The 27,935-nt window shown below is 44.3% G+C and overlaps 4 protein-coding genes across 6 annotated transcripts in view; 3 read left to right on the top strand and 1 right to left on the bottom strand.

Annotated features, from left to right (window-relative positions):
* LOC126521694 (macoilin) overlaps positions 1–14,110 on the bottom strand; it is a 47,838-nt gene extending 33,728 nt beyond the window's left edge. The window contains exons 1-3 of one of the 2 annotated variants that reach the window (XM_050170428.2): positions 13,915–14,110; positions 4,321–4,462; positions 3,023–3,158 (exon numbers count right to left, since the gene is read on the bottom strand). In XM_050170428.2, coding sequence (XP_050026385.1) covers positions 3,023–3,158; positions 4,321–4,462; positions 13,915–13,994 — 358 coding nt within the window. In that variant the 5' untranslated portion in view covers positions 13,995–14,110. The remainder of the gene's footprint in view (positions 1–3,022; positions 3,159–4,320; positions 4,463–13,914) is intronic. The other variant, XM_050170429.2, reaches the window with a different exon arrangement.
* The window catches only part of RpL24 (ribosomal protein L24), a 493,457-nt gene that overhangs the window by 247,769 nt on the left and 217,753 nt on the right, over positions 1–27,935 (top strand). The gene's annotated exons all lie outside the window — the stretch shown is intronic.
* NiPp1 (nuclear inhibitor of protein phosphatase 1) lies at positions 14,472–21,691 on the top strand. 2 transcript variants are annotated; one of them, XM_050170462.2, is made up of 7 exons: positions 14,472–14,525; positions 14,792–14,852; positions 15,281–15,434; positions 16,905–17,119; positions 17,555–17,693; positions 19,970–20,034; positions 20,169–21,691. In XM_050170462.2, exons 1-7 carry the CDS (start codon positions 14,497–14,499, stop codon positions 20,499–20,501), a joined length of 996 nt encoding a protein of 331 aa, XP_050026419.1. In that variant the 5' UTR covers positions 14,472–14,496; the 3' UTR covers positions 20,502–21,691. The 2 variants fall into 2 exon arrangements, with proteins under 2 accessions (XP_050026419.1, XP_050026418.1); XM_050170461.2 differs by having other exon boundaries at positions 20,166–21,691.
* Got2 (glutamate oxaloacetate transaminase 2) lies at positions 25,426–27,413 on the top strand. Its single transcript, XM_050170456.3, has one exon. The coding sequence runs from the start codon at positions 25,597–25,599 to the stop codon at positions 26,875–26,877; it is 1,281 nt and encodes a 426-aa protein (XP_050026413.1). The 5' UTR covers positions 25,426–25,596; the 3' UTR covers positions 26,878–27,413.

The raw sequence follows: 27,935 nt of genomic DNA, 5'->3' as shown, positions 1-27,935 counted from the left end.
ATACACTGTGACCACTCCTCCCTGGCATGGATGTTTCATACCGACCAAGCTTCACCCAGGGTCAAGCGTTGGGTTCTTCGGCTGCAGGGCTTCAACTGCCGAATCAAGCACAGACGAGGGCTGGCAAACATACCCGCTGATGCCTTGAGTAGAGCCCCTCTCCAGTGTGAAGACAACCCAAGTGACAACCTACATGAGACGCTGTTCCCCATTGCTGCTCCAGAACCTGAAGGCAAAATTACATTTGATGAAGTAGCTGTGGCCTCGGAGGTTGACTCTTCGCTGCTGAGTGACACAACACAGCTGGTACAAGAACAGGCTCGTGATGACCGCCTCTTAAAGCTGAAGGCAGTGGTCCAAGGGACTCAGCTCCCAAGTTCGGACCCTGATCATCGCCTCTTTCGTGATCTGGCCGAAACAACGGAACTGCAGCCAAGCGGATTGCTGGTTCAGCAAAGAGGCAACCACAAGGTAGCGTGGTTACCTAGTCACTTGCGGCAGCTGGCACTGAAGGTGGCCCACGACCATCCCACTGCAGGCCATGCTGGATTTTTCAAAACTCTGAGGCGTGTGGCTGCACGATTCGTCTGGCTGGGCATGCGAGCAGATATATCAAAGTATGTGCAGTGCTGTACTGTCTGTCAGCGCACAAAAGCTCGGCGCAAGAAACCAGAGGGCCTCATGAGCAGTCAGTGGGCAACATCACCCATGGAAGAGCTCAGTGTTGACATTATCGGGCCCTTGCCATCTACACCCCGGGGCCACAAATACTTGCTGGTAGTTATTGACAAATTTACGAAGTTCCCAGAGCTTTTCCCTCTACGAGCAGCAACAAGTGCGAAAATACTGGAGTGCATGGTGCAAGTCTTCTGCCGCCATGGCACACCTGTGGCCATCACCAGTGACAATGGCAAGCCCTTTGTTAGCACACTATGGCGCAACCTCTTGAAACACTGGGGCATCAAAGATCGCCACACAGTGCCTTACCGGCCGGCTGGCCAAATGGTGGAGCGTCACAATGGCACAATTAAGCAGTGTCTACGGGCATACTGCTCCAACCACAAAGACTGGGACCGGCACATACCTGAGATCGCCCTTGCCATGCGTACTGCCGAGAGTGTTGTCACCGGATATACTCCAGCATTGTTGTGTTACGGCCGCGAGTTGCGCACCCCATGGGAACCTACAAGCGACAAGGAAGACACAGAGCCTCCAAAAGCAGCACACCATGCACTTGCTGCGGAACTCCAGCGGTGCCTTGGAGAGGCCCTCCAGTATGCTCGGTCACATCAGGCAGCTGCTTGGAAGGTGCAGAAATCCTGTTACGACCGTCATCGTCAGGCAACAACCATCAAAGAGGGTGACCTTGTGCTCCTGGATTCCCATACCTTGAGTGATGCGGCCAAGGGCGTTTCGGCGAAATTGGCACCGCGGCGAAGTGGACCTTATTGTGTAATCAAACGATTAGGTGACAATAACTTTGTTTTGAGCGATCCTGCTACAGGACGTCATCGAACTACTGCCCATGCTGATCAGTTGATGCTCTACCATGAGCCATGGCCCCTCCCTACCAGCACAGCTTCACGATTCGAGGGGGGGGAGAGTTGTGACGCGCAAGACCCGCGGCAAGCCAGCCCAAGACCCATGACGAGGAGCCGCGGTTCTCGGAGGCCAGGCGCGGGATCGACGGTAGTTGACTGAGCGACGAACAGGTGGCGTGAGTGCGGGGAGGACAGCGGCGCGAGCGTGCGGGAGGAGTGTGGTTGTGTGGTGCGGAAGGTTGGCGTGCCGGAAAATAAAGGGTAGTTCGGGACCACGTGTGGCGTGTCGTCGATCGTGACAAAGTTGCAATTAAAGAATAAGTAGGCTGTAATAGTGATACTTTAGGCTTTATTATATATAGTACATCTAGCTCAGTCTCCCAATAATATTTAGCTGCTGCCCGACAGAATTTTTTTAAACGCTGGTGGAGTGCTAAGAGTGACTAGTCAAAAGTACTGCGAGCAAAAGTCATCTAAGCTGTTCAGATGATCAAATCACTCATCTTAGCAGTCTAAAAAGGAGTACAGCATAATCTGTCTAGTGGGCAGCACAAACTTTGAAGTACCAACTGTAAAATCTCATTAACCTAGACCAGCTTACTGCAGTCACGTTTCAGATAGCGTCACACCTTACAACATATTAGACTCGAGCATCTGCACGACTCTGCACCACAAATCAAGACATGCATAAAGGCACCATAGATTGGTCACTTATAGTAAAATTCAGTGCCAGTGAACTACATGATACCCAGACTTATGATCTAATTAGATAATTTGTAGCTACCATGAAGATCAAGGTCTGCCTTTACACACAGCTGATTATATGGCAGCATTTTAGCTCCGTGTAATATAACATTACAACAGTGACCAATAAGTCTAGCTTTGAGCTCTACCCAATATTTAGCCAATGCAAGCACGATTGCGCTTTAACAGGAGTTAAATAACAGCATATTAAAGTGCAACATAAAGAGAGCCCTAATATTTACTGACATAGAGCACGAAAGTGAGCTATAGTCGGTGAGCGATCATTAAGGAAAAAGAAGAACTGTGCGAGAAACAGGACAACTGAATTGGCGCTGCATCCTACATGTGTACTCCCACTTGTGTTTTTCACAAAAATTTTTTTTTTCATAATACATGCATTTTCATACTGCACACATAAGTTTACAGAAGAGCTCAGGGTAGGCAAACACTAACTAACAATTTTAGCAAAGTCCGAGATCAAAATGGCAAAATCAAGGCTAGAAATACATAAATTAATTATATAATGCTTCATCATGACTTATCACAGGCTGTCAAAAATAAGAGGTGCTGCAAACATAAAAAGCCACATGCAAGATGGAAAAGAAACAGGGACACAACACGACATGGGCAATCAAAGGAATGAACGGTGGTTTACCTCGTGTGCCAAACCAAGGAAGTAAGGCATAAAAAAAAAGGGGGGGGGTTTCACTGAAGAGAGAAAGAAGGTAAACACTAACCAGCCATACCTGTGTGCCAGACGTACTGCCCCCACACATACGTGCTGGCCACAAAGAAAAGGACGTGGACGGGCAGGAAGAGGAAGCAGATCATGTCTGACGTGAGGGCGATGAACACAAAGAACACCGAGAAGGCCTGCATCAGGGGGGGGGGCAACAGACAATGCATGAAACTCTGGCTCCTTACCAATCTAAAAAAATTGATGTTTTTCTAAGTTAATAGTAATCATAATTAGGCTAATGTTGTGGTTACACTACCGCACTGAACGTTAAAATGAAGCTAAACATAAATGCACTTCCTGGTGATGTAGATTTCAGGAAGATATGCTTGGGCATAAAATGCGAGTTCATTAAACAAAATTTGACGAAAAGCACAAGAAACATTAGTAATGCGCTTTTAATGTGTCTAAAAAATAAAAATAAAGAGCATTCAAATCTAGAACATATAAAATGTTTTGCCCTTCCTTGCCACATAATAACTTCCAACGTTCTACCTCATGAACACTGTGAAGCACAAAAAAATGTCTTCTGCCTTGCGTGAACTGCCTTTTCTCTATTTTTTCCTCACTCTTTAAAAGAACTGTCCGAAAAGTCTAAACTGATATGTTCACTTAGCTATGATATGCAGAGCTTCAAATACATAAAAGCAAACAGACAATGACGCCAAGGAAAGCATAGGTTGAATTACCATAATTACACGAATATAACACGACTGTGGAAATAATGAGTTTGCATCCTTAAAAAATTTTAAGAATATATATAGTTTTATGATTACAATGCAAGACCGGGACATTTAAGGGCAGCCATAGTCAAGGGGGCAAAAAGGAGGGCAAAAGAAAAATTATTATTTACGAGAAAGAGCTTGTGTTATAATAGGTAAATATGGTACTTGTTTTAATTGAAACGTATAGATTATAAATTTTCATTTCCCTTTATTTATCATTTATACGTTTGAATTAAAGCCAGTAATTCCCCCTATGCTTTCTTTGGTGTCGTCTGTTGGCTTCATATGTTTGCGATTTACAAAAATGAGGTCCCTCTGTTCCGTTTCTTCTTGTTCATTTACAGCTTCACTGAGCAGCTTAACCACAGCCCACCTAACTATTTTATCAAACAGACTGATGGCAGTGACAAAATTTTCAGGTCTACAATACCAACGGCTCAAAAAAATTATTCACCGTTGCCCCTATGCTACGCACACCCCCCCCCTCAAAAAAATAATGTGTGCATGTTACAAAAGAAACAAGAGAGACCGTGTGTTTCAGGAACAGTCACAGCAGCGAAGGGGAAGCACTCACCAGTCCCTGGTACTTGAACGAATCATACACACTGCGCAGGAGCAGCCAGAAGGGCCAGAGGAACTCAAAGCGCAGCTCCAGGATGAAGTCGGCCAGCAGCAGCAGTGCCCACAGAAGGAGGAACTTGATGTACACAAACGTGCTGCCAGGGTGGAAAGAAAGAGAAAGTACTCTACTATAACTTCACCCTTACCCTTCTTAGAACATTATCAAGCTAATCAAGGTGAGGACAACAGCGCTTTCCCTTCCCCTTTTCAGAATCCAAGAATGTTGCCTCCACTTACAAACAGATAATTTTTTCAATGTTAACCCACTGCTCCTTCTCGGTTTTGGTCACCAGAGAGGCATTTTGCATTCATGAGCAAAGGAGCAAGTGACGAAAAAAAAAGAAAGAATATCCTTCATGCAGGCTGAAGCTGAACTGCACACAATTTTTCTTCAAATTAGTTCAGGCTGAACTCTCAAATCATAGGCTGCATGCATAGGCAGCTAAACTTCTTATTTTTTAATTATTTCTTAATGGCACCGATGGTCCATAAAGGCCCTCCTACTAGGGCAAATCAACACATCTCTCAAGACTGCTGAACATGGGTATAAACTATAACACATGTGCTATAGTTTATACCCATGTTCATGAGCAAGCATTTACCTGAGTGAACAAGCCCGAAGGCTGTTATAACAACGCCCACAGAGATATCATTATAAATGTCTGTACTTTTGCTGCTGGATGAACACTTGGGAGATTATCGCTTCTTAAATACTTGGATATTCTACAGCAGTGGCATGTGCGACAGAATCCATAACAACCCATGGTTTTTAAATGGAAAGTGGAAAGGACGGAATGCTCTGCCTTTCGATGTACGTCGATAAAGGCAGACTGCAACTCACAAATACCAAAAGAGACCATTACAATAGTGGTTGGCGCATGAAGCAGTGGTCATAAAGACACAGACTGCCTGCTGGCAAAATGAGTAGACTTGCAGTTTGCATGCACTCGGACATTTCGCTCTGTTTCGTTCCTAAATAAACCAGGATTTCCAACAGTATGGCTCGTTTGTCAATGAAATAAAACATATAGGACCTTATGCCTTATTACATGCAACAATTACACATCCCATTGTTAAGTCATTCACGATTTTGTGCACTGCTGTACCCATCCATGCATGAATTATAAAGTCCTTTCGGCAGAATAATCCAATAACCAATCTGCTGTTGTGGTACCACTTCCAAAGATCGCAGATTTGTGATACAACCACATGTTGCAACACCACTTTACGGCTGTGACACGACTTCTGTCAACCTAAGGCTGCAATCGAATTTATCCCGAGAAGTGCAGTAAGCAGGGTGAACAGTTTACTTTTTATATGCCAATATGGGCTTGCTCTTTTCACATCAGCTGTAAAAGACTCCAGTAGCTTGCCACGGCTCTTTGGTAGGGGTGTACAAAAAGCACTTTTTGATACCAAATCAAATAGAACAGCACCAGAAGCAAATAATAAAATGCCTTTTTCACCATTAATAAAAAACTGTGTTCACATCTTAGTAAACACAATGTCAGCAAGTAACTGTCATTACAGTGTCCTATAAGAACCACAGTTTACTTAGGTCACAAGCACAAGTGGGCATTATTAATAAGACAGAGGGGTCCGGAATGGGTGAGCAAAGCCTGGAACCAACATTTTGACAAGGGAGCTGGTCTTCATAAGGGCAAGAAGTGCTTTTCCTTGCAGTGTTTACATAAATGGAGCAGAACAAATAAGCAGTTTGTTTGCATACTGAGTACTCTTTCAAGCGTACATGGTCATGGCGCCGTATTCTGAAACTTTCCGCTTTGGCAATAGTTCGCCGTCAGGCTGATGGGTTGTTTTAGCAAAATCAGATGAGCTACATCATCCGATTTTGCTCAACCAGCCAATCAGCGAGCGCCTGATGGTGAAGTGCATAGTTTCAGAATATGGTCCATGAATTGTCTGCATTAAGTTTAAAAAAGCAATCTTGTGAGCCTCTCAGCATCTGTGTGTACCATCAGGACTAAATTGAAACTGTGTGTTGTCTGTGGTTATGGCAGAGTGAAAAAAGCAGACGTCCTTTAATTTAAATAGTCATGCTACTATGTGGTACCAGAATTATACCAAATATAGTTGCAGCAAAGCGTATTCAGATTTAATGCCATGAGAAAACAGATGCAGCCATCCATAAATAGTGCAAAATGGCATTTTTATTAATTACAGAATACCTACATCGCCATAAAGGCATTACGTAGAGGGCAACAAAACATAACCAGTAAAGCAAAAAAGCTTTTTGCACATTTATACTCACAAACAAAGCACTGCAATACGTACTGTTTTGCGAAGGACATACAAGTACGAAGAAAACAAACAGCTTTTCAAGAGAGAGAGCATGTACAACTGCTTTACAAGAGCGATATCACATCACAGAATAGAAGAGTTCATTATTTGACACATTTACTATACCATTTGATAAACTGTTCCATCATATCCTCTGCCAAATGCCATACTAAGCAAAATTTGAGTGTGAATGATCATGGTCTAGATGAAAGTCTGGCTTTATGAGTGACGCAGCATCATCATCATCATCATCAGCCTAGTTACGCCCACTGCAGGGCAAAGGCCTCTCCCATACTTCTCCAACTGCCCCGGTCATGTACTAATTGTGGCCATGTTGTCCCTGCAAACGTCTTAATGTCATCTGCCCACCTAACTTTCTGCCGCCCCCTGCTACGCTTCCCTTCTCTTGGAACCCAGTCCGTAGCTCTTAGTGACCATCGGTTATCTTCCCTCCTCATTACATGTCCGGCCCATGCCCATTTCTTTTTCTTGATTTCAACTAAGATGTCGTTTACCCGCGTTTGTTGCCTCACCCAATCTGCTCTTTTCTTATCCCTTAACGTTACACCCATCATTCTTCTTTCCATAGCTCGTTGCGTCGTTCTCAATTTCAGCAGAACCCTTTTCGTAAGCCTCCAGGTTTCTGCCCCATATGTGAGTACTGGTAACACACAGCTGTTGTACACTTTCCTTTTGAGGGATAGTGGCAACCTACTGTTCATGATTTGAGAATGCCTGCCAAACGCACCCCAACCCATTCTTATTCTTCTGGTTATTTCAGTCTCATGATCCGGATCCGTGGTCACTACCTGCCCTAAGTAGATGTATTCCCTTACCACTTCCAGTGTTTCGCTACCTATCGTAAACTGCTGTTCTCTTCCGAGACTGTTAAACAGTACTTTAGTTTTCTGCAGATTAATTTTCAGACCCACCCTTCTGCTTTGCCTCTCCAGGTCAGTGAGCATGCATTGCAATTGGTCTCCTGAGTTACTAAGCAAGGCAATATCATCAGCGAATCGCAAGTTGCTAAGGTATTCTCCATCAACTTTTATCCCCAATTCTTCCCACTCCAGGCCTCTGAATACCTCCTGTAAACATGCTGTGAATAGCATTGGAGATATCGTATCTCCCTGTCTGACGCCTTTCTTTATAGGGATTTTGTTGCTTTCTTTGTGGAGGACTACGGTGGCTGTGGAGCCGCTATAGATATCTTCCAGTATTTTTACATATGGCTCATCTACACCCTGATTCCGTAATGCCTCCATGACTGCTGAGGTTTCGACTGAATCAAACGCTTTCTCGTAATCAATGAAAGCTATATATAAGGGTTGGTTATATTCTGCACATTTCTCTATCACTTGATTGATAGTGTGAATATGGTCTATTGTTGAGTAGCCTTTACGGAATCCTGCCTGGTCCTTTGGTTGACAGAAGTCTAAGGTGTTCCTGATTCTATTTGCAATTACCTTAGTAAATACTTTGTAGGCAACGGACAGTAAGCTGATCGGTCTATAATTTTTCAAGTCTTTGGCGTCCCCTTTCTTATGGATTAGGATTATGTTAGCGTTCTTCCAAGATTCCGGTACGCTCGAGGTTATGAGGCATTGCGTATACAGGGTGGCCAGTTTCTCTAGAACAATCTGACCACCATCCTTCAACAAACCTGCTGTTACCTGATCCTCCCCAGCTGCCTTCCCCCTTTGCATAGCTCCTAAGGCTTTCTTTACTTCTTCTGGCGTTACCTGTGGGATTTCGAATTCCTCTAGGCTATTCTCTCTTCCACTATCGTCGTGGGTACCACTGGTACTGTATAAATCTCTATAGAACTCCTCAGCCACTTGAACTATCTCGTCCATATTAGTAACGATATTGCCGGCTTTGTCTCTTAACGCACACATCTGATTCTTGCCTATTCCTAGTTTCTTCTTCACTGTTTTTAGGCTTCCTCCTTTCCTGAGAGCCTGTTCAATTCTATCCATATTATAGTTCCTGATGTCCGCTGTCTTACGCTTGTTGATTAACTTAGAAAGTTCTGCCAGTTCTATTCTAGCTGTAGGATTAGAGGCTTTCATACATTGGCGTTTCTTGATCAGATCTTTCGTCTCCTGCGATAGCTTACTGGTTTCCTGTCTAACGGCGTTACCACCGACTTCTATTGCGCACTCCTTGATGATGCCCATGAGATTGTCGTTCATTGCTTCAACACTAAGGTCCTCTTCCTGAGTTAAAGCCGAATACCTGTTCTGTAGTTTGATCCGGAATTCCTCTAGTTTCCCTCTTACCGCTAACTCATTGATTGGCTTCTTGTGTACCAGTTTCTTTCTTTCCCTCCTCAAGTCTAGGCTAATTCGAGTTCTTACCATCCTGTGGTCACTGCAGCGTACCTTGCCGAGCACGTCTACATCTTGAATGATGCCAGGGTTCGCGCAGAGTATGAAGTCGATTTCATTTCTAGTCTCACCATTCGGGCTCCTCCACGTCCACTTTCGGCTAACCCGCTTGCGGAAAAAGGTATTCATTATACGCATATTATTCTGTTCTGCAAACTCTACTAATAATTCTCCTCTGCTATTCCTAGAGCCTATGCCATATTCCCCCACTGACTTGTCTCCAGCCTGCTTCTTGCCTACCCTGGCATTGAAGTCGCCCATCAGTATAGTGTATTTTGTTTTGACTTTACCCATCGCCGATTCTACGTCTTCATAAAAGCTTTCGACTTCCTGGTCATCATGACTAGATGTAGGAGCGTAGACCTGTACAACCTTCATTTTGTACCTCTTATTAAGTTTCACAACAAGACATGCCACCCTCTCGTTAATGCTATAGAATTCCTGTATGTTACCAGCTATTTCCTTATTAATCAGGAATCCGACTCCTAGTTCTCGTCTCTCCGCTAAGCCCCGGTAACACAGTACATGCCCGCTTTTTAGCACTGTATATGCTTCTTTTGTCCTCCTAACCTCACTGAGCCCTATTATATCCCATTTACTACCCTCTAATTCCTCCAATAACACTGCTAGACTCGCCTCACTAGATAGCGTTCTAACGTTAAACGTTGCCAGGTTCAGATTCCAATGGCGGCCTGTCCGCAGCATGCTCTCTTTTTAATGTCCACACTATATCCTGAATTAAATATTTTGCATATTTGCTTTGTTTTTATGTTTGATCATGCTCATCTGACAATGTGAAGCATTCAGCAGCTATTCTGATTCGCTAATAGCAACAATGTTATTCACATGAATAGTACAATATTCAATTCAACTCTCCTTTTTGGACTTGTTGCTAGTGCTTTCCTGTTTCAAAACACAGTCATTTGATCTCAATATGCCTTTAGCTTTCAAGGTTGCCTGGACCGGCACATTTATTTAGGTGGGCAACTTCTTTTGTGTAGGAAAGTAGACTCAAAATAAATCTCCATAATTTGTTAGGGTGAGGCAAAATTGTAATTACAGTGGTGGGAATGCCCTTCGGCATTTTGGAGACCATTGGAGCAGGGAAAATCTAATTTTGGAGCACCCACTGCTGCGTTTGGAGCAGGTGTAAGCCTTCCACTAGAAAAACTAAATATAGTTTAGTGCTCTCTTTAGTTCAGATAATCATTTACTCATAATAACTAGGAGCAAAATAAGTGATTCGCCGCAGCAAGTTTCGACGGCAGCAGCAATCATGCATTAACAGCGACATGCTACCGGTGGCGCTCTGCAAAACCACACAAGGAACATCAAAGGGACACCATAAAGGGAACCACTCTTCAATTTTTTGGTATTAAGTAGATTATTAGAACAGCAAATGAAGGTCACAGTCCTCAATAAATCTTGCGCCACAATACCAGCGCTAGCTTGACTTCAGATTTCAAAGTGCTTTTTCGTACTTGGCCCATTGTGGAGCTGTGAAAGCTCTTGAAACTTGCTAAGTAGTCTTCCACTCTTCTAGGATGAAATGCAGTACAACTACACAGAAGAAAAGTTATCTGAGGCTGTGCAGTCGCCATCAGAATCTATGACATCACGGTGAGCTGGGGCGCAAAATCCAAGGCAGGGTCGCCACTTGGCTTTCGTTCTAGCATCTCTTCTGGCTTACGAAGCCTGTTCTCACGGTAAGAGGGGCTATTTATATAAGTCATTCACTAGCGCGGCTGAAATTTGTTTCCTTTTCTGATTAAGGAAGGACCACTTCGTAGGTTTGATATTCTGCTCATATTAATTGTGTTTTATGAGCCATATCAGGATGGTGAGAGCATGTAATGTCCTTTATTCCACCACTGATGAGCACTCGTAGGAAAGGCGTATAGAGCTGGAGTACTTGCTCGTTCGTGTTCAACTTTTACACCACAAGCTTTACCAAAGGCACATATATTACCAAAGACATAGTTGACAAGAAGCGTGAACCGTGGTGACAACGAGTATACCTGATCCCCACGCATTTGGCTATAACGCCAAATGCTAAATTCAATGACCTCAAGTTCTTTCGAAAGAAAGAAGTAATACAATGCAACTAATAAAGTTGCAAGGAAGCAACACGAATAAGTGCAGTGTACACTGATCACCTTTTTGTCTTTAAAAGAACCATTGCGCATCAGCCCTCGATGCGTAAAACTACTGCGTTGATCATGCCATCGCAAAGCAGCATGGCCACCCAACTCATTGTATCCTCATGCATGCCTCACAGTTGGCATATAAAAATAGGAATCAATTCAATTCTGTCACCTGTCACAGCTCCAGTATTGCTGGCTGTAACGCCCTGAACAAATGCGGCCAATGAATGCAATAGCCATACAGTTTTTGTATTGCATGGTAGCGTCCCAATTTTCACACCGCTGAAACTACCCTGTGGTGCAGCAGTGGCGCAACATAGGTGAAAAAAACACTGTTCGAGCAGTATGGAGCTGCAAATTTGAGTCGGCGCAGATTGGCGCAGCATTCTCACCAGTGTAATTAATTATGACATCCAGTTTCAAAATGCATTTCGTCACTGTTTCTAACAAATTAAGCCAACCTAAAATAATATATGAAAATACAGTGCAAAATTACACCTTTATTATATAAAACAGCAAGATTTTTACAAATTTTCCATTTGTTTTGAGTAGCTTTTAAAGATAGAAGTCAAGTCACTTGTTGGGCATTGTTGTGAAAGATCATATGCTTGCTGGCACCTATTATTTCACTACCCTGACAGGCATGTAAAAGAAACACTTCTGTCATAGTGCAATGGGTTAAAACAAACAAATGAGAGCATTTATATGTTATTACTCGCCAGGCCAATCAATTTACTCAATTACTAAAGAAAGTAAATTCAAGCACATGAAACAATATAGACTGGGATTTCTTTTCTCTCTTTGTATCATTCACACACAAAAATGAATCTTTGTACACTGCACTGGTTTCATCAACACTTGATGACTAGCCTACAATCTCAGTGGACTTAGTGGCTGAATGGCATTTTATCTTTTTAACTTCATTAACTGACTTAATGCAGACTGAAAAAGCCCGATCATCTGAGCATGAATAGATATTTAAAATAAAGATCTAGACAAGGAATTAGGGCACTACTGAAGTTCCTAGCTTTCCTTTCTATCACAAGGTGCTACATTATGTGCCAAACACAATGCCAACAAAATTATTTCGCACAACTTCTAAAGCAACAATGGCACACACAAATAATTGCACAAGATAAATACACTGTTAGTTGATGAATGAAAGATGTAAATGAACACACAAAGGGCTTCTTTCCTGAAGAGTGTGTTAAGCAATATCAAGATATCAGTGGTGCATAAACAATGCAGCATATAATGAAGACTTGCACAGACAGTACCATGCCATCGAGCACATTTTCAGTGCTGCAGTAACGTGTGTGCGCTTGTGTGTATATATATATATAAGCATGCTCGGTGTGCCTGAGCACAAAGGGCCTTGTGGAAATATTGTGATATGAACACAGTTGGCATGCTGCAAGAGTACCATATAAGTGCACACAACAGCCCCACTATTTTAAACCTCCATTCAAAGGCTGCCAGTAGCAAAATGTGGGTCGTCAGATGCTGGTGTTTACTATATGTCGATATCATAGATTGCGAAATGGAGAACCGGCTGTTCGTACACTATTCATTGCAGCGTGCTCATAAATTGCACGGAATGGGCCGGCCAGAACACTTTCAAAACTCGAAACAACTGTCGCACAATGGTTCAGTTATAACAGGATAGACGCCCTTACTCCACAACAAACCAGACACATTTTAGTGAACCCGCTGTTTGCGAATCGTAGAAACTCAATATCCCGTTTCAACCGCATTGCGTGACATCAACATCGTCCACCACGAACCACAGAACGCTATTGATCTACACGTCAAAGAGGCAATTACTTATGCCACTCGGTTCGTCACGGTAAGGCCGTTCTTCCGGTTGTCGAAGCGCGCCGCGCAGCTGTTTTGAAAGCGGATACCTCTCCGTGCTTATCAGGACACCCCTGCGGGTATCGGCCAGCGCCGCGGAAGCTACCACGCCAGAGCTCCGAAAGCGAAGCGCTCCTGTCACAACAGAGTTCCTTTAATGAGAATCTGCAAGTATTTTCAGATGCGAACACACACGTTTCCAAATAAAGGACAAGCGTAACGGCAGCTGTCCCGCCGACGCACGAACCACGTTCTCCGTGCGGCGGTTCGGTCGGAGCACGTTCTTCTGTTTACATCTGCGTTATGCAACTTTTTCACCCTGCACACAAGGAATAAACCGCTTTCCGCCAAGTCGGAATGTTTGCGACAGCCGCTACATGCGCGGGAGAAATAAAAGAAAGTGTGTGGCGAAGAACTGAGCGGGACGAAGGGAGCATTTTTTTTTTCTTGCGAGTACCACTCACGGCGTGCCTCGGTAACTACATCAAGCAGGAGACGCGCGTTTTTGTTACGTCCCGCTGTCGCGTCTCCGACAAACTCGATCACGATGCAAAGTTGTCGTGGAAAATTCATTTTACTGTCTGCATCGCTGACGTTTAGCGCCGCGACCACTCGCAGCTAGCAGACTCACGGCACGCAATTGCGGCTTCAGCCACATGCGTGCACGCCGCTCGGCAGCCCGGTTTCAAGGCTTGCGACTGTTTAAGCTTCCGCAATTTGTTCCGGGTACTTCGAGACGACTCAGACAATGCCCGGTGCGTGTACTGTATCGTCGTCCAAGCTTCACGTAACCGTGGAAAGACGCGCCGTATTGAGCGCCATTAGGCCTATAGTTAAGCAATGGTTTTAGGATCTTACCTGCCGTAAATGCCTTCAGTTATTTTTGCTCGCTTGCCGGGTCGTCTGATTTTCCCGCACTCGGCATTCCGTCTCTTCATATTTCCGTATACCAGCACAGTTAGGCTATTTCGATATCCTCGCGGCTACACACAAATATATACGAAAACAGCAGATGCACCACACCGTTTCAGTATATTTTATTTGTTTTGTTTGTTGTCCTAACGCGCGCATAACACACCCCCAATGCGCATGCTACGAGACGTCATACTGACGTCACTGAAAGTAACGTTAGCTCAAATTCCTTAAAATTGTCAAACTTGCAACACATGAAAAGTACTTAGCAGAAAAATTTTTACCCAACAACGAAGCATAATTTCTGAAGCTTGAATGCGCATTTCTTGGGCATTCAACAATCAAGTTTATTATGAAAATAATATGTAAATATAATTTTAATGTTTGCACACAGAACTTTTAGTCTTTATAATTACAATAATTAAAAGTATTTGCGCATTAGTTTTGCGCACGATTGTGCTAATTCAAGAAGGCGCGACCTGGCGCGACTTCAAAAACATCTGCGGGCAACGATGATCAAAATGTAAGATGGCGAATCACTACGATGTGCCGTCTTGGTGAGGTCACATTTTTTGAGCTATAAACTTCTTTGGCAGTCATTTAGAGCCTCAGAAATAATTGTGCTGGGCATTTAGCTTAAGCTACTCTCGTAATGGTACACATTATCCAGTTTTGTAGTGTTGATCGCATTTTGAGGGCATGTGGCCAAGTCGTGGCTAAGTGGCACGGTGTCAATATCTTGCGTTTCAGGCTTCTATTTTCGTCTTTGCTGTGTGTGGTTACCGTGGTAAGCTCTCTTGTATGAACTGCCTGTCGTTTGCAGGGCTGGAAAGCCTCCTGTCGGCTTACATCTTGACGTATTGAAAGGCGAGAAGCTTATACAGGTGAGGACGCGCTGCCGGCGCCAAAAACGGCTTATTTTATTGGGTGTACGCGGGCTTTCGAAAGCGTTTTGCATGTAGCTGCACGCATACTATAAACGAGTGTGGCCTGCGTTTAAGTTTTAACGAATCCAGCCCGCCTTGCGCTGCGCAGCAAATTTTGCTCACTTTTCGTGCAGAGGCATTTCGAACGTGCGCGACTTTTGTATGGTTACAGGCAGCACACAAGTTGTGGCACTGGTGTTATACATGCTCTGGTTTGTGTGCGGTCTGGCTATCCTCGTTAGTTAAGAGATGCACACACCGCGATGTCAGCACATTAATTCTTACTGTGCCTGTTGCATTCTGAAGTAGTGGGGCGGGTATTTGTTTTTTTGTTTTGTTTTTTCTGTCCCGTAGAAAAGTGTATATTCTCCGTATCACGTTTTCAGAAACTCATGATAGATGAGAAAAAGTGCTACTTGTTCGGACGGAACCCAGATCTGAACGACTTTATTATCGACCACCAGTCATGTTCTCGTGTCCACGCTGCACTCGTCTACCACAAACACCTGCAGAGGGCATTTCTGGTTGACCTGGGAAGCAGTAAGTACATGTCTCTGTGCACACTGTCTGGGCTGCTACGTGAATTACACAATGACACACCTTTCTACATGTCAATCAGTTAAAGGTAGCCATGCAAGTGTTTTTAACATAATGAACTCGCTGGCCGTTACTCGCATCAGCGTTAAGGAAAGGGGTTAACCGAGGGGCCCCATTTTTATTAGTCATATCATGAGAAGCCAACAAACACTGACACCAAGGACAACATAGATGAAATTACTTGTGCTTAATAAATGAAATAAACAAACGATAAATTGATGGAAATGAGAGTGGAGGAAAAAACGATTGGGGAACAATCCCACAACCTTCGTTTCGTGAAGCACAAGTAATTTCCCCTATGTCATCCTTGGTGTCAGTGTTTCTTGGCTTCTCATGATATGACTAATAAAAATCGGGCCCCTCGGTTAACCCCCTTTCTTCTCGTTTATACATAACAAGGGTCTCGGATCCGGCAACATTGATGCCTCCAGGTAGCATGTGTGGGTTTATTGACCAGTTTCCTTCACCCCCAAAAAAAGTTCACGTTCTCGTGACACCTGTGGCAATAAGGATGTTCCACGTCCGCCGACAAGGTCTGTGAGTGGTGGTGCTGGCTAACACTTCCAGGGTTCTACAAGGAAACATAAATACCCAAGAAAGTGGACGGGGAAACGGCGCCGCAGTAGCTAGCTCAATCGGTAGAGCATCGCACGCGAAATGCGAAGGTTGTGGGATCGTTCCCCACCTGCGGCAAATTGTTTTTTCATCCACTTTCATTTCCATTAATTTATTGTTTGTTTATTTCATTTATTAAAGAGACACTAACGTGAAAAATGATTTCTTCTGCATCATCAAGTTGCTTTTCTACAACACCAAAAACACCACTCTTACAACGATAAGACGTCCGGTAAGCCAGAAAAAGCGCAAGAACGAAATACGGGTGGCGACGCCTACTTAAATTCCCGCACCTGGGAGCTGTGACGTGATGGATTTTTATGGCATCTTCTAGGGCCTACTAATTATATATAGCGGTACAGATTGACCACATTGTGTTCTAAAGGAACCTAATATTAAACATGGCAAGTTTCGGGAACGTTTATTCAGCCAACGCAGCCCAAATGCGAAAACATACTTTGGAAGCCCTGACATCACGCTGACGTACCAGCGCTGGGGTTTCGGCGCGAAATTCAAATACTGATACTTGGACCTTCATTTTCTCATCTAATAATCAAACTATTTTTTTTGAATGACTGCCTGCAGGGTTCTGAAACAATGCTTCATCAGTCTAAACTGATTTATTGTTTCGCTTTAGTGTCCCTTTAAGCACAAGTAATTTCCCCTATGTTGTCCTTGGTGTCAGTGTTTGTTGGCTTCTCATGATATGATTGCATGAGCATTGTCATTCGGAATCACTGTCCTTGTCTGCCCTGGCAAAAAGTCAGCTTGGGATGTGAACATGTCTGTCTGTTTCAGCACATGGAACGTTCATCGGCACCATTCGTCTGGAGCAGCACAAACCCACCCAGCTGCCCGTAGACAGCAAGTTTCACTTTGGTGCGTCCACTCGCCTCTACATCCTGCGCGAGCGGCCCCAGAAGGTGGCCACACGGCAAGGTGACGATTCGACTGTGACGGATGAAGTGGAGGGTGGCCTTCTGGGTCTCCCCGAGACTGAGACTGAGCTTGATGTAAGACTTGAGCTGCCTGTGCTCTTACAAGTGGCAAATCGTTCAAGGGTATAAGGTAAAAACCAGGGCGGGAATAACGATGATTCTATTCCAGTGTTATTCCTTTTTGCACTTTATCGGTGGTCTGAGTGCCACTCCACCCATATCACCAGGATCAGCTGAATGTGAATGGTGAATAAAAGAAAGAGATAGAATTAAAAAAAAGAAATCCTTACATTATACCAGCTTTTTCACTCTCGCCAGTGAAAGTTGGAAGGCAGTAGTGTGCTTGAGCCTCCGCTGTCTGTAAAATTGATCTCTTTGGCACTTCACAATTGTAATTTTGACAATCCTTAGCTTAATATTCGTCTTTAGTGTCACATTAACACTGTCATTCGAGAATCCATTGAGATGGGCAGGGAGTCAGATTACAAGCTGTGTGCTCTATTATTTCAGAACCTGACAGAGTACAACACTGCCCACAACCGAAGGATAACCATGCTTGGTATCCCTGATGAAGAGCTGAAACCTCCGAACAGGAAGCAGAAGAACCTCAGTGTTAAGTTCAACGAGGAGGAGGACGTCATCAATCCAGGTAAGCTCACGAGCATTCCAGTGATGCCAGTTGGTGGGACATAACCGTGTGTATGACACAAACTTTAACTGTTAAGTGCACTATTATGGGTATCACACGAGCACTCGATCACGACCGAGGCCAATCCAGATCGAATTTGCTGATCATGATTTGCTTCTGTGCTCAGCTTGCCAGGAAAATGCAATAACAATAGAGAAATTATATTTCGATTAGGCCCGATCACAATCAAAAGTGACAGTGTGACACCAGTATAACGCTGCCTTGTATGGTTAAAAGGATGACTGTTTGACTGTAGCAATAGGGCAAAAACAAATGTGGCTTGTGGTCCTCATTTTCTGTGCTTGCAGACTCAAATAAGAGAAATACCTTTTTTCGACAGTTTTATACCCGTGTCACAGGGGCATTTGGAAGGCCTTCCAACCGATAGTCAGTTGACTCAAAGGTCAAGCTCAAGCTGCTACACAGGTGGTTTCAAAGGCCGCCGAGTCCACATCTATCGAGTCAACGGAGCACCCTACAACTCTATCGAAATCTCGATGGCCATGTGATGGCCTTTGAGCAACGGAAGCAGAAACAGCGCGAACATGCCCTCTCGTTCAGTGTGTTCGTACTCACGGTTAGAAAGAACAAATCAAACCAAAATGTTCTAAAAATACTATATATGAGTGTTACTAATTATTCAGTAAAGTATTTTTGCTACTTGATATGTGCGAACTACGCATACTCTCGACAACAGCGATGTGCTTGTGTTCATTCCTTCCTCCATATTGTCTAGCACACTCTCCCACTACTCCATGTGCTGCCGTCATAGTGCTGCCATAGTGCTGCCATAGTGCTTTTAAGTGGTTTTAATGTTGTTTAACTTTACGTGACACGAAAACGAAAATAAAGATCCGCAGCGCCACACAATTTTGCAAGAAACGCCTGAACCACTCAACAGCTTTTCAAAAGTGCCGTGTAGCAGCGCGACAACTCCTTTGAGTCAATGGAGTTGCGTTTCGAAGGCCGTCGACTGGAAGGCCTTCCAAATGTGCCCGCGTGACACAGGTATTAGAAACAGATCGTCTGGTGGCTATTCACTGTGCAAGAATGTGACATTCCTGGTTCGGGCACTCCAGGTGTAAGAATAGCAGTCAGTAGTGCCAAGGACTGCACAAGCAAGTTCTAATGTTTTCCTTTTGTGCGAAGCGTGTCATTTATCAGCAAAAGGTGACAAACTCAAAGGAAGGAAGGAAAATTGGGCAAGCTGGGGGGGGGGCATTGCTTGATTTCTGACAGTAAAAGGCAATAATAATTAGACATGAGGATATTGTAGAGGGAGAGCAGCCTCTGCACAAAATTTTATGTTGTAATATGAGTGATGCAGCATGAAAAACTAGCAAAACTTCACGTCTTAATACCAGGGCTGAGATAATGTAAAGCTATTCCAACCCATTCTTATTCCAAATCCGCCATTAGCCTTCCACAATAGGTCAAAATAGGTCCCCTTTAGTCACGAATTACGATCAACTGTTGATAAATGTGTGAAATTTACATAATTCTATATCAAGGTTCAGGAGACTCCATAGAAAGCAAGTCAAGGTGGGTGAATGACTGCCTTTTATATAGTGATTCATTGTGATTACATAGTAATCACAATGAATCACTATATCACTATATGCTAATCACTATATGCTATGTTTCTTCATTAGAAATATTGAATCACTTGCTTGAATTACACGCACAGGTTAATTATTGGGTGCAAGCATTGCAACAAGAAAAAAATATATCTCTCGCCATTACTACCGAAACGTCCCACTTCAAAAGTCACGTCAAACACGGCAGAAGTCGGCGTTCTCTCATTGTTCCTTTTTGCCCCTGTATTGTGGTAAGGAAGAGTAGCAAGGCAAATGAACTGGATGACCATTACGATCATATAGTGTTGTTCTCCAAACCTTGAATATCTGACTGCATGGTATTGCTTTCTTTTTTCACTTGTGTATCTCCTACACTACATTCATGTACTGTTGCGGGCTCTTCTAGCTCTCCCCTCATGTGTTTCAGGGCCTTAACGTTCTACCATCTCACTATGTCTTTAGTGTCATTATTGAACTTACTTGTAAGTGCACTGCGAGCCTTTATGGCTACAGTGCAAACTGACTAAGTTGACACCCATTGAAGTCCAAGCTGTTACCTGTTGAACATTTTGGTCGACGGTAGTTATCTGATCAGTTGATGCTGCCCGTCTAGTGGTTCACTTGCAGTACCTGACATGACTGCTGCTGCTCTTGTTGCAGAGGATGTGGACCCGTCCATAGGAAGGTTCCGGAACTTGGTCCACACTGCAGTCATACCAAAAAAGGTAGAGTCCCACATGCTGTGCATCAGATGGCCATCTCAGCAGACAGGTCTTGCGAAACATTGGCCTAACTGCCTTGCTTGCACAGTGTCAGTTGAACACATGATGACACGCATCATTACCATTGCATGCAGAAGGCTAAGATGGACACTGGCGACCCGCTGAGCACCCTACTGCCTGACTCGGACAAGTCGAGCCACATGCACCCCTTCTCAAAACCCGAATCCGTGCATGTCTCCCACTTGAGTACCATCTTCTCGCCAATGCTCTCGGCCAAGCTCGGACTTCATCTGCCCAACCCTGCACCAGAGATCGAGCCAGCCAGTGCTCCCCTTGTGAACCCTGCTGCGCCGGTGGTAACGGCACACCCAGCCACAGCAGACGCCAACCTACCACCAGAGCCCAAGAAAAAGAAGTATGCCAAGGAAGCGTGGCCCGGAAAGAAGCCAGTGCCCTCGTTACTCATGTGAAGGTGGAGATTGTTGCATGGCCTAGCTGACTACACTCCCATTATGGTGGAGAGAACACTTCCACTCTTGGGCCTGGCCAGCGAACAGGTGCTGCCCCAGCATGTGGTGAATGTGCGCCAGCTGCGACAAGTGCCTGTCCGTATCCATGCGCTGCTATGCCTTTCGGGTCTGCAGAAACAAGGAGGGATCGATAGTTGCAGCAAAGCTGTGGTGTGGCCCTTCACGACAGCTGCTGCCTGCAAGCGAAATGGCAAGCCAGGGTTCTGCTTTGAGGCCTGTCCCTTTTTGCAACTGGCATTCCCACGGTGCGGTGAAGCAGCCACGAAGGATTGTGCAGGTGGTCGCACACCACTTGGTTGCCTCTGGGTCCTGCTAGGACAAACGTTACACTGTTCACGGTACCATCGAATGTGTGCACTGCTGGCCAAATGAACCTGCACGTAATATAGATGCAGTTAATGTGCTAGGATTTTTTTAGGCTATACAAATTTTTCATAACATGCAGCAGGTAGTGTTATAATTATAGGTTGACCTCTCTACATTCACAGCCCCACGCTGGTAAAAAAACAAGCATTATTTGAATATAGTGTCTGACAATTCCAGAAATGGAGGTTGACCCTCATTTTTAAGAGAATTGGTGACGGCTTGAAGGCATACCTTGAACTTCAGTGGTCAAGATCAGAGGCAGCACCATCGTCCAAGCTATGCGTCTCGTCTGTCACAGACAGGATATTGTGGTGGTGAGGGGTTAGTACACCTATGGGCATTTGGTGCCTTTGATCATGATTACGAGATGGCCTTAGTTAGTGATGATTATAGGTAGACCCCTTTAGTCATGTGTAGCATTCTTTGGAAAAAAAAAGAGATCAGCCCATAGTTGAATTACACTACCTGCCGCAGGTAACATTTAATAAATTTGTGCAGCCTAAAAAAACCATGGTTGAATGCCAATGACAGCCATTCACATCATCATAGAGACAAGCTTTCTCCTCTTTTTTGCACTGTCATCTCATTCATGCTCTGTTTCAAGTCTACTGCTCCACAACATAACTGCACATTACATTGTACAATTGTACATTATGCATATAAGACATCATCAACTCTTTGTACACATGATTAAAGCGCATGTTACTGTGGACTCATCAACTATGCATGTAGCGGTTGCAATAAATCTGTACACCCTTGTGTCAGCTCAGGTTTTTCCTTCTAACCAGCTTCACACAGTTTGAGGAAGGGAATATGCTTAGAAATCCCGAGTGTATAAATGCGCAGAATATGAATGTTGCAGTGTTTGTATATCATCCACAAAGGTCCTGCTGTTAGGATGATTTATACACCTAGTAACATATAAGTGCACTTTTTAGTATGTTTTAGAATGTTCATAAGTAAATACAGAAATGCCACACGTTATCACTGAAGAAAGTTATTACTAGCCAGTATGATTGTGGACATCTTTTATCTGCAAACAAATAAGCTAAGAAGTGTCTTCGCCAGAGTATGCACAGCATCAACAGCACTGTTACCCTTTCCTAACCAAATTTACAATATCACTAGCCAGTCTCTGCTGTATGTGTAGTCTTAAAGGTTGCCTCGCCTCCCAATTCAGTGGACATGCAGCGAGAAAATGTGCAATTACAGTTGACTCCTGTTAATTTGGTCTTGTTTAATTCGAGATTTCACTTCATTCAAATGCACTGCTATGTCTCAGCAAAAAGCCATACATTGCTATGGAAGGAAAGCTATTTTAGTTCAAATGCAAAGGCATGCCACTTGACTTAATTCAATCTCCACCAGTACCTCCTTGTGCATGCAGCAGCTACTAAAAGCTTGAGAACACAAAAGTCGGCACATGGCGTTCCTGCTTGCCTATGCGTGAAGCTGTTCTGATTTTTCTTTTCCAAACTTAAGATTTCTATTTAGTCCAATGCTGATGCAGCATTTAAACATATCTGCCAGCCCTCTTCACCACATGCTGGTTAGGTCGCGCTTCATCAGAAAAAAGCAAAAAGATATTGCAGTCTACTTCAAGCAATAAAAAAAAGATTTAAATTCATTTTGCTGTTTTTTTAATTCAACCTTTTCGATAATTCGATTAAACCTTATGGACCTTCAAGGGTAAAACTGACAGGAGTTGACTGTAAAGCGACATTCTTCGCTAAGCTTCCATTGTAGTTCTGGTAGAAAAATCCTAGCAAAGGTTAAATGCAAGCATTTAATACGCCTGGTTAGGCAAGTACATGTTCAGCTCTGGTAGCATGGCACAGAATTCGGAAGACAAAGCATTTAGGGCATGTTCATTTTGGCCCTGCCAGTTTATGTGGATGAATCTCGTATACTAAGCTACCGTATCGGGCACTGTAAGTGATGAACAGGCATGCAGTCCTGCAACTTTGGATACCAGGTACAGCTTATTGGCACAAGCCACGTCTGCTTGTTGGCTTGCTTGTTTCTTGTTTTGGATTTGGTATAATTTTGACCTGTATTGGCAAGAGGTGCTTTGGAAACGAAAGTCCTGGCAAGTGACATTTGCCATGGGGAGGGTGCCTGTATAGGCGGTGTTCATAACATGATGTCTACTTAAAACTTATTGTGCGCGAACAAACAGGGACAAAGAATAGAAGAAACACTAGTTACGAGTTGTTTCTGGTTCTGAAATTGCTTGCGGAGCATGCAGCCAGCAAAAGCACAGCCTTTGAGAGTGGTTTCTGCTACTTGGAGAAAGCCGTCGCTGGGGTGTAGATTGAGACACCACCTATTGGTCCATACTGCCATGTAGTAGACGAAGTGCCGAAGAAAGCTTCAACTGAAATTTTATCTCTGCACAACTGGTATTATAACCAAGTCAAGTCGCCAACCACGTGACACCTTCAGAAGACTTAAATCCTGGGAGCAGGGGTGCTAGAACTCTATGTATAAGTTAATTCATATGTTGAGAGTGAAGATTTGCTGGCAGTGAGGAGTAACAGATATTCATTTGCTTCGTCACAGTACAGTGTAACACAAGGCGGAGGAAAAGCCGTTCAAATTAGGGCTTGAGGGATCCTTCGCCCTCTTTGTCAACAATGACAGCACAATACCACAGCACTGTATTAATTACACAAGATCAAGCCCCAAAAGAAAACTGCTAAACATAGGTTATGCAACAAAAAAAGCAGCAGCAATCTCCTGCACTTAGACAATACACTACCTATAATTTAAACAAGAGCGACTATTTCTGCTGCACCTAAATAAATTACTACATACTTAAAAACGTAGGTAAAGCGCAACAATTTTTGGCACGGAATATCAAAGAGGAAAGAAAGCTTGTTGCACTGTAAAATTATTGCGCTGTGCCAGCGCTACTAAGTATGCACCAATTTGCAAAAATCAAGCTATTGTTGCTTACTACATAGTTCAAACAACAAAAAGCCACTAATTCTGCTACACTTATATGAGACATATATTCCTCTGCTGTTGTAACAATTTAGAATACATGAAAGCGTACATCAAAGCATTTGAAAGCCATAATCAGTACGAAAATAAGGAATATTCCGCATTTTTGTATTTCTCATTTCATAGGCCTTTTTCTGCAAGTAAAGATTCGCCATCTGCATGAACAAATATGCTTCATAAACTTGAGCATGTCTACTTTTATCATTACCATGGAAGCCACCACAGGAGAGATCATAATCTGTGTCAAATGTGTTGCTAGTGGTATCGTCTAGCTGTCTCCTTAGTTCCCCAAAAATACCGTTGCAGTATGAATTGCTGCTTCGTGCCACAGAATTGAGAGGTAAATCGACATTTGATAAAGGGGTTGATAAAGGTGCTGGGGATTGATATAATATTGCAATCGTGTGTAATGTTTCTAGTTAAAACCTGAAAATGCTTTAGGCTTGAGCTGTGTGCTATAGCAAATAATCAGCTGAAGAAATGACAAATCAGTGCTGAATTAAAATTTGCCAAGTATGAAAGTGCATCGTTACCCGACGTCCGCGTCCATGTAAACCAATGCAAAAAAATATGCCAGCTCACCAGGGAAGACAAATGTAATGTGTCAAGAACTTGGCATGGCAGGCGTGTTTTCATTTCTACCACAGTCTGTGATGGCTCCTGGGCCCTCTTGGCCCCATTTCATTCAGCAATGCACAAGCACAAATATAAGAGCTTGAATATACTGCAAATGAACTGAAACCTGGGCAAGTTGGTGTATCTTATATATATATATATATATATATATATATATATATATATATATATATATATATACGCCAGAAACGCTGAATGCTTGCGGTGTGCAGGCTGCGTGCAAGTTTCGCCCTGACGCTGGCGCGAGCATATTGCATGCAGTATGTCCACCTTCGTTAAAATGCGAATTGTGTGAAACCGAGTTTTGACTATAATTGCTCGTAAAGCATGGTCAAGGCCCTTTGCCACATCCATAGATAGCCTTATGCACTCTTATAAATGGCCAAATACAACGGCCTTTCGGGCCACCCATGGGCCGCCGCATGCCGCCGCTTTCGGGTATTTTGCAGTCGCGGCTCTATGTAGAATGGCTAAATGGCAAAACCGAAACCGCTATATCCTTAACGTCGAAGCAACAAGTTGCACTGGCCTGCCTGATTTTAACGCCAAACATGCTAGTGATGCCATGAGGAAGGCTAACAGCAAAATCTGAGCATGTGGAGCCGAGAATGTCAAACAGAAAGGACGGCGCATGATAAAAGTACACAAGGATGGTGCGGAGAATATATCTTTCACGAGCCGATACGACTTGTGGTTACGTCTCGAGTTCAGTGGTGGTGAAAAATAAAAGGTACATTTTTCAGTGAAAGCGGTCACAATAACTATCGTGGTTAAGGTAAATGACCCGCCATTTGAACTGCGTGACCTGTTTTTTGGTGTCGTCCTCTAGCGAGCAAAATGACAAATGTGCCACGCCGCCACGCCGGCGTGGCGGCCAGTTTCTGAGCTTCTTCTCGATCCCGTTGGCAACACCAGAGTGCGTGAACCTCTCCGGCTCTATTACGGTTCCCCGGCCGGCGCTGCTACAATTCCGTCCTTTTGACCTCTCTCGTGTTTGACAGTTTACCGTACCTGAGCGCGCGCTGAAATGGCCAACGCTCTGAAGAGCTCGTTATTCGTTTCGCTGCCGAAAAGCGCTTACGGCGTAACGTGCGCACGCGCTTGCTCGTGGTGGTCGCACGTCGAAATGGGCCCTCCCGACCCGATTCTGGGAGTTACAGAAGCCTTCAAGAAAGACACAAACCCGAAGAAGATGAACCTGGGCGTAGGAGCATACCGCGACGACACCGGAAAACCGTACGTTCTGCCCAGCGTGCGAAAAGCCGAGGAGATCATTATGTCAAAGAAGCTGGACAAAGAGTACCTGCCCATTGGCGGTATGTCCGAGTTCTGCAATGCCGCCGCGCAGCTGGCTTTCGGCGAGGACAGCGAAGTCGTCAAGAACAAGCGAAACACCACCGTTCAGGGCATTTCCGGAACGGGCTCGCTCACGATCGGCGCTTTCTTCTTGGGCCAGTTCTTCAAGGGCAACCGCGAGATCTACATGCCCACTCCTACATGGGGCAATCACGTACCGCTTTTTAAGCGTGGCGGGCTGACTGTTAAGCAGTACCGCTACTACGACCCCCAGACTTGCGGATTCGATTTCAGCGGCGCGCTGCAAGATATCGCCAAGATACCCGAGGAATCCGTCATCCTTCTTCACGCGTGCGCGCATAACCCGACCGGCGTGGATCCGAAACTTGAACAGTGGAAGGAAATATCGAAAGTGATCAAGAGCCGCCGTCTGTTTCCGTTCCTGGACATGGCGTACCAGGGATTCGCCACCGGAGACATCGACCGTGACGCGGCGGCCGTGCGGCTCTTCGCAGAAGACGGCCACGGTTTTGCAGTCTCCCAGTCTTTCGCCAAGAACATGGGCCTGTACGGCGAGCGCGTAGGCGCATTCACAATGGTTTGCGGCTCTAAGGAGGAGGCGGACCGTGTCATGTCGCAGATCAAGATCATTGTTCGACCCACCTACTCGAACCCGCCCATCCACGGCGCTCGCCTTGCGCACCTGATTTTGACCGACCCCGAACTCCGCCAGCAGTGGCTCAAGGACGTTAAGGGCATGGCGGATCGCATCATCGGCATGCGAACGCGACTGCGCGACGGTCTCAAGCGAGAGGGCTCCACGAAGAACTGGCAGCACATCACCGACCAGATCGGCATGTTCTGTTTCACCGGCATGACGCAAGAGCAAGTAGCGCGGCTCATCAAGGAGTTCAGCGTGTACCTGACCAAAGACGGCCGAATCTCAGTGGCAGGCATCTCTTCCAACAACGTGGACTACTTGGCACATGCGATGCACCAAGTCACCAAGTGAAGACAGGCCTTCACCACCAGCTTAGGGCGTCGAGTTCATCCATACACAAGGTACCACAGTAGGCCTTCAGGTGCAGCCCTTGTAGATTGGATCACAGTTACATCTACATCAAGGAGGCTGTAGGTGACTCACGTCAATGTCACACACTGTTGTGTTTGGCTTTAAGACTATGGCCCCCACGTCTATTCTCGAGTCAGTCATCAGTGATACTTGGGACTTTGCTGGAAGTGTCATATGGAAAGCATCAACACTTTAGTCACATGTCAAAAGGAAACCAACACCCATTTAATTTTTTGTCGTAATTGGGTTATTGCATTGCAACTGGTGACAATAATTGTTGAATTTGTATTACCTTTTAATAAGCAGGCTCGGTGCATAGTTGTTCCTTATCAAATATGCAATGATGAAATATTTCCTTATTAGTATTTCTTGCTGTAGATTGTTTGGTCACGTTGATCTTTTGTTGTACTTATTTAAATTGAAGTGTTCATTCGCCATGCTAGTAGTTTTCGTGAAATAAATTCAGCTTGAAATGACTTGACGATCGTTAATCTGTACACTTTCTTGCACACATGTAGGTGCAGGAAGGTACTGTTGAGTGTTTGACAACAATATACTGCGCAGTTCTGTGTGTTGCAGCCCGTTATCAGACTATGACAACCCTCAAACAAATCTTATCACCTACGCAAAGTGTCCCCTTCTGGCTCAGAGGCATTGAGTGGCAAGGAGGTGTGTAGCGCTTAGGTTTCACTATCATTGACTGATCCTGCAAGGCTCCAAGATAGGTGCATGTTACTGACTGCAACTTGCACAAAAAGAATTCCATTTGAAAACATTGCTTGTCAAAATGCTATTCGCACCCAAATATCAAATTGTCGTGGACTTTGATGAAACTAAGTTGAAACCAATCTAAAGTAATTTCTATTCTAGAAGCTTTCATTAAAAATGCAAGGTGGCATTGCGACCAGCAGTCTGGAATCTAATGAGTAAACTGTGGAGTTTCTGGGTTTTATGGTCAACAAATGGCTAGCAGTGCTAATAGTCTTGAAAAACACAGT

The sequence above is a fragment of the Dermacentor andersoni genome, chromosome 6, assembly GCF_023375885.2.
Source record: "Dermacentor andersoni chromosome 6, qqDerAnde1_hic_scaffold, whole genome shotgun sequence".
In the NCBI taxonomy this organism is placed as follows: domain Eukaryota; kingdom Metazoa; phylum Arthropoda; class Arachnida; order Ixodida; family Ixodidae; genus Dermacentor; species Dermacentor andersoni.
The sequence above is the reverse complement of the archived record's forward strand: the minus strand, read 5'-3'. Positions and strand labels throughout refer to the sequence as shown.

What these genes read in the sequence shown, in the direction of transcription:
- Got2 (XM_050170456.3), top strand. Translation starts at nt 25,597, where the DNA reads ATGGCCAACGCTCTGAAGAGCTCGTTATTCGTTTCGCTGCCGAAAAGC.
- NiPp1 (XM_050170461.2), top strand. Translation starts at nt 14,497, where the DNA reads ATGGCGAATCACTACGATGTGCCGTCTTG. An exon ending in AAGGCGAGAAGCTTATACAG is followed by an intron (nt 14,853 to 15,280) that starts GTGAGGACGCGC and finishes TCACGTTTTCAG; the next exon opens with AAACTCATGATAGATGAGAA. An exon ending in GGAGGACGTCATCAATCCAG is followed by an intron (nt 17,694 to 19,969) that starts GTAAGCTCACGA and finishes CTCTTGTTGCAG; the next exon opens with AGGATGTGGACCCGTCCATA.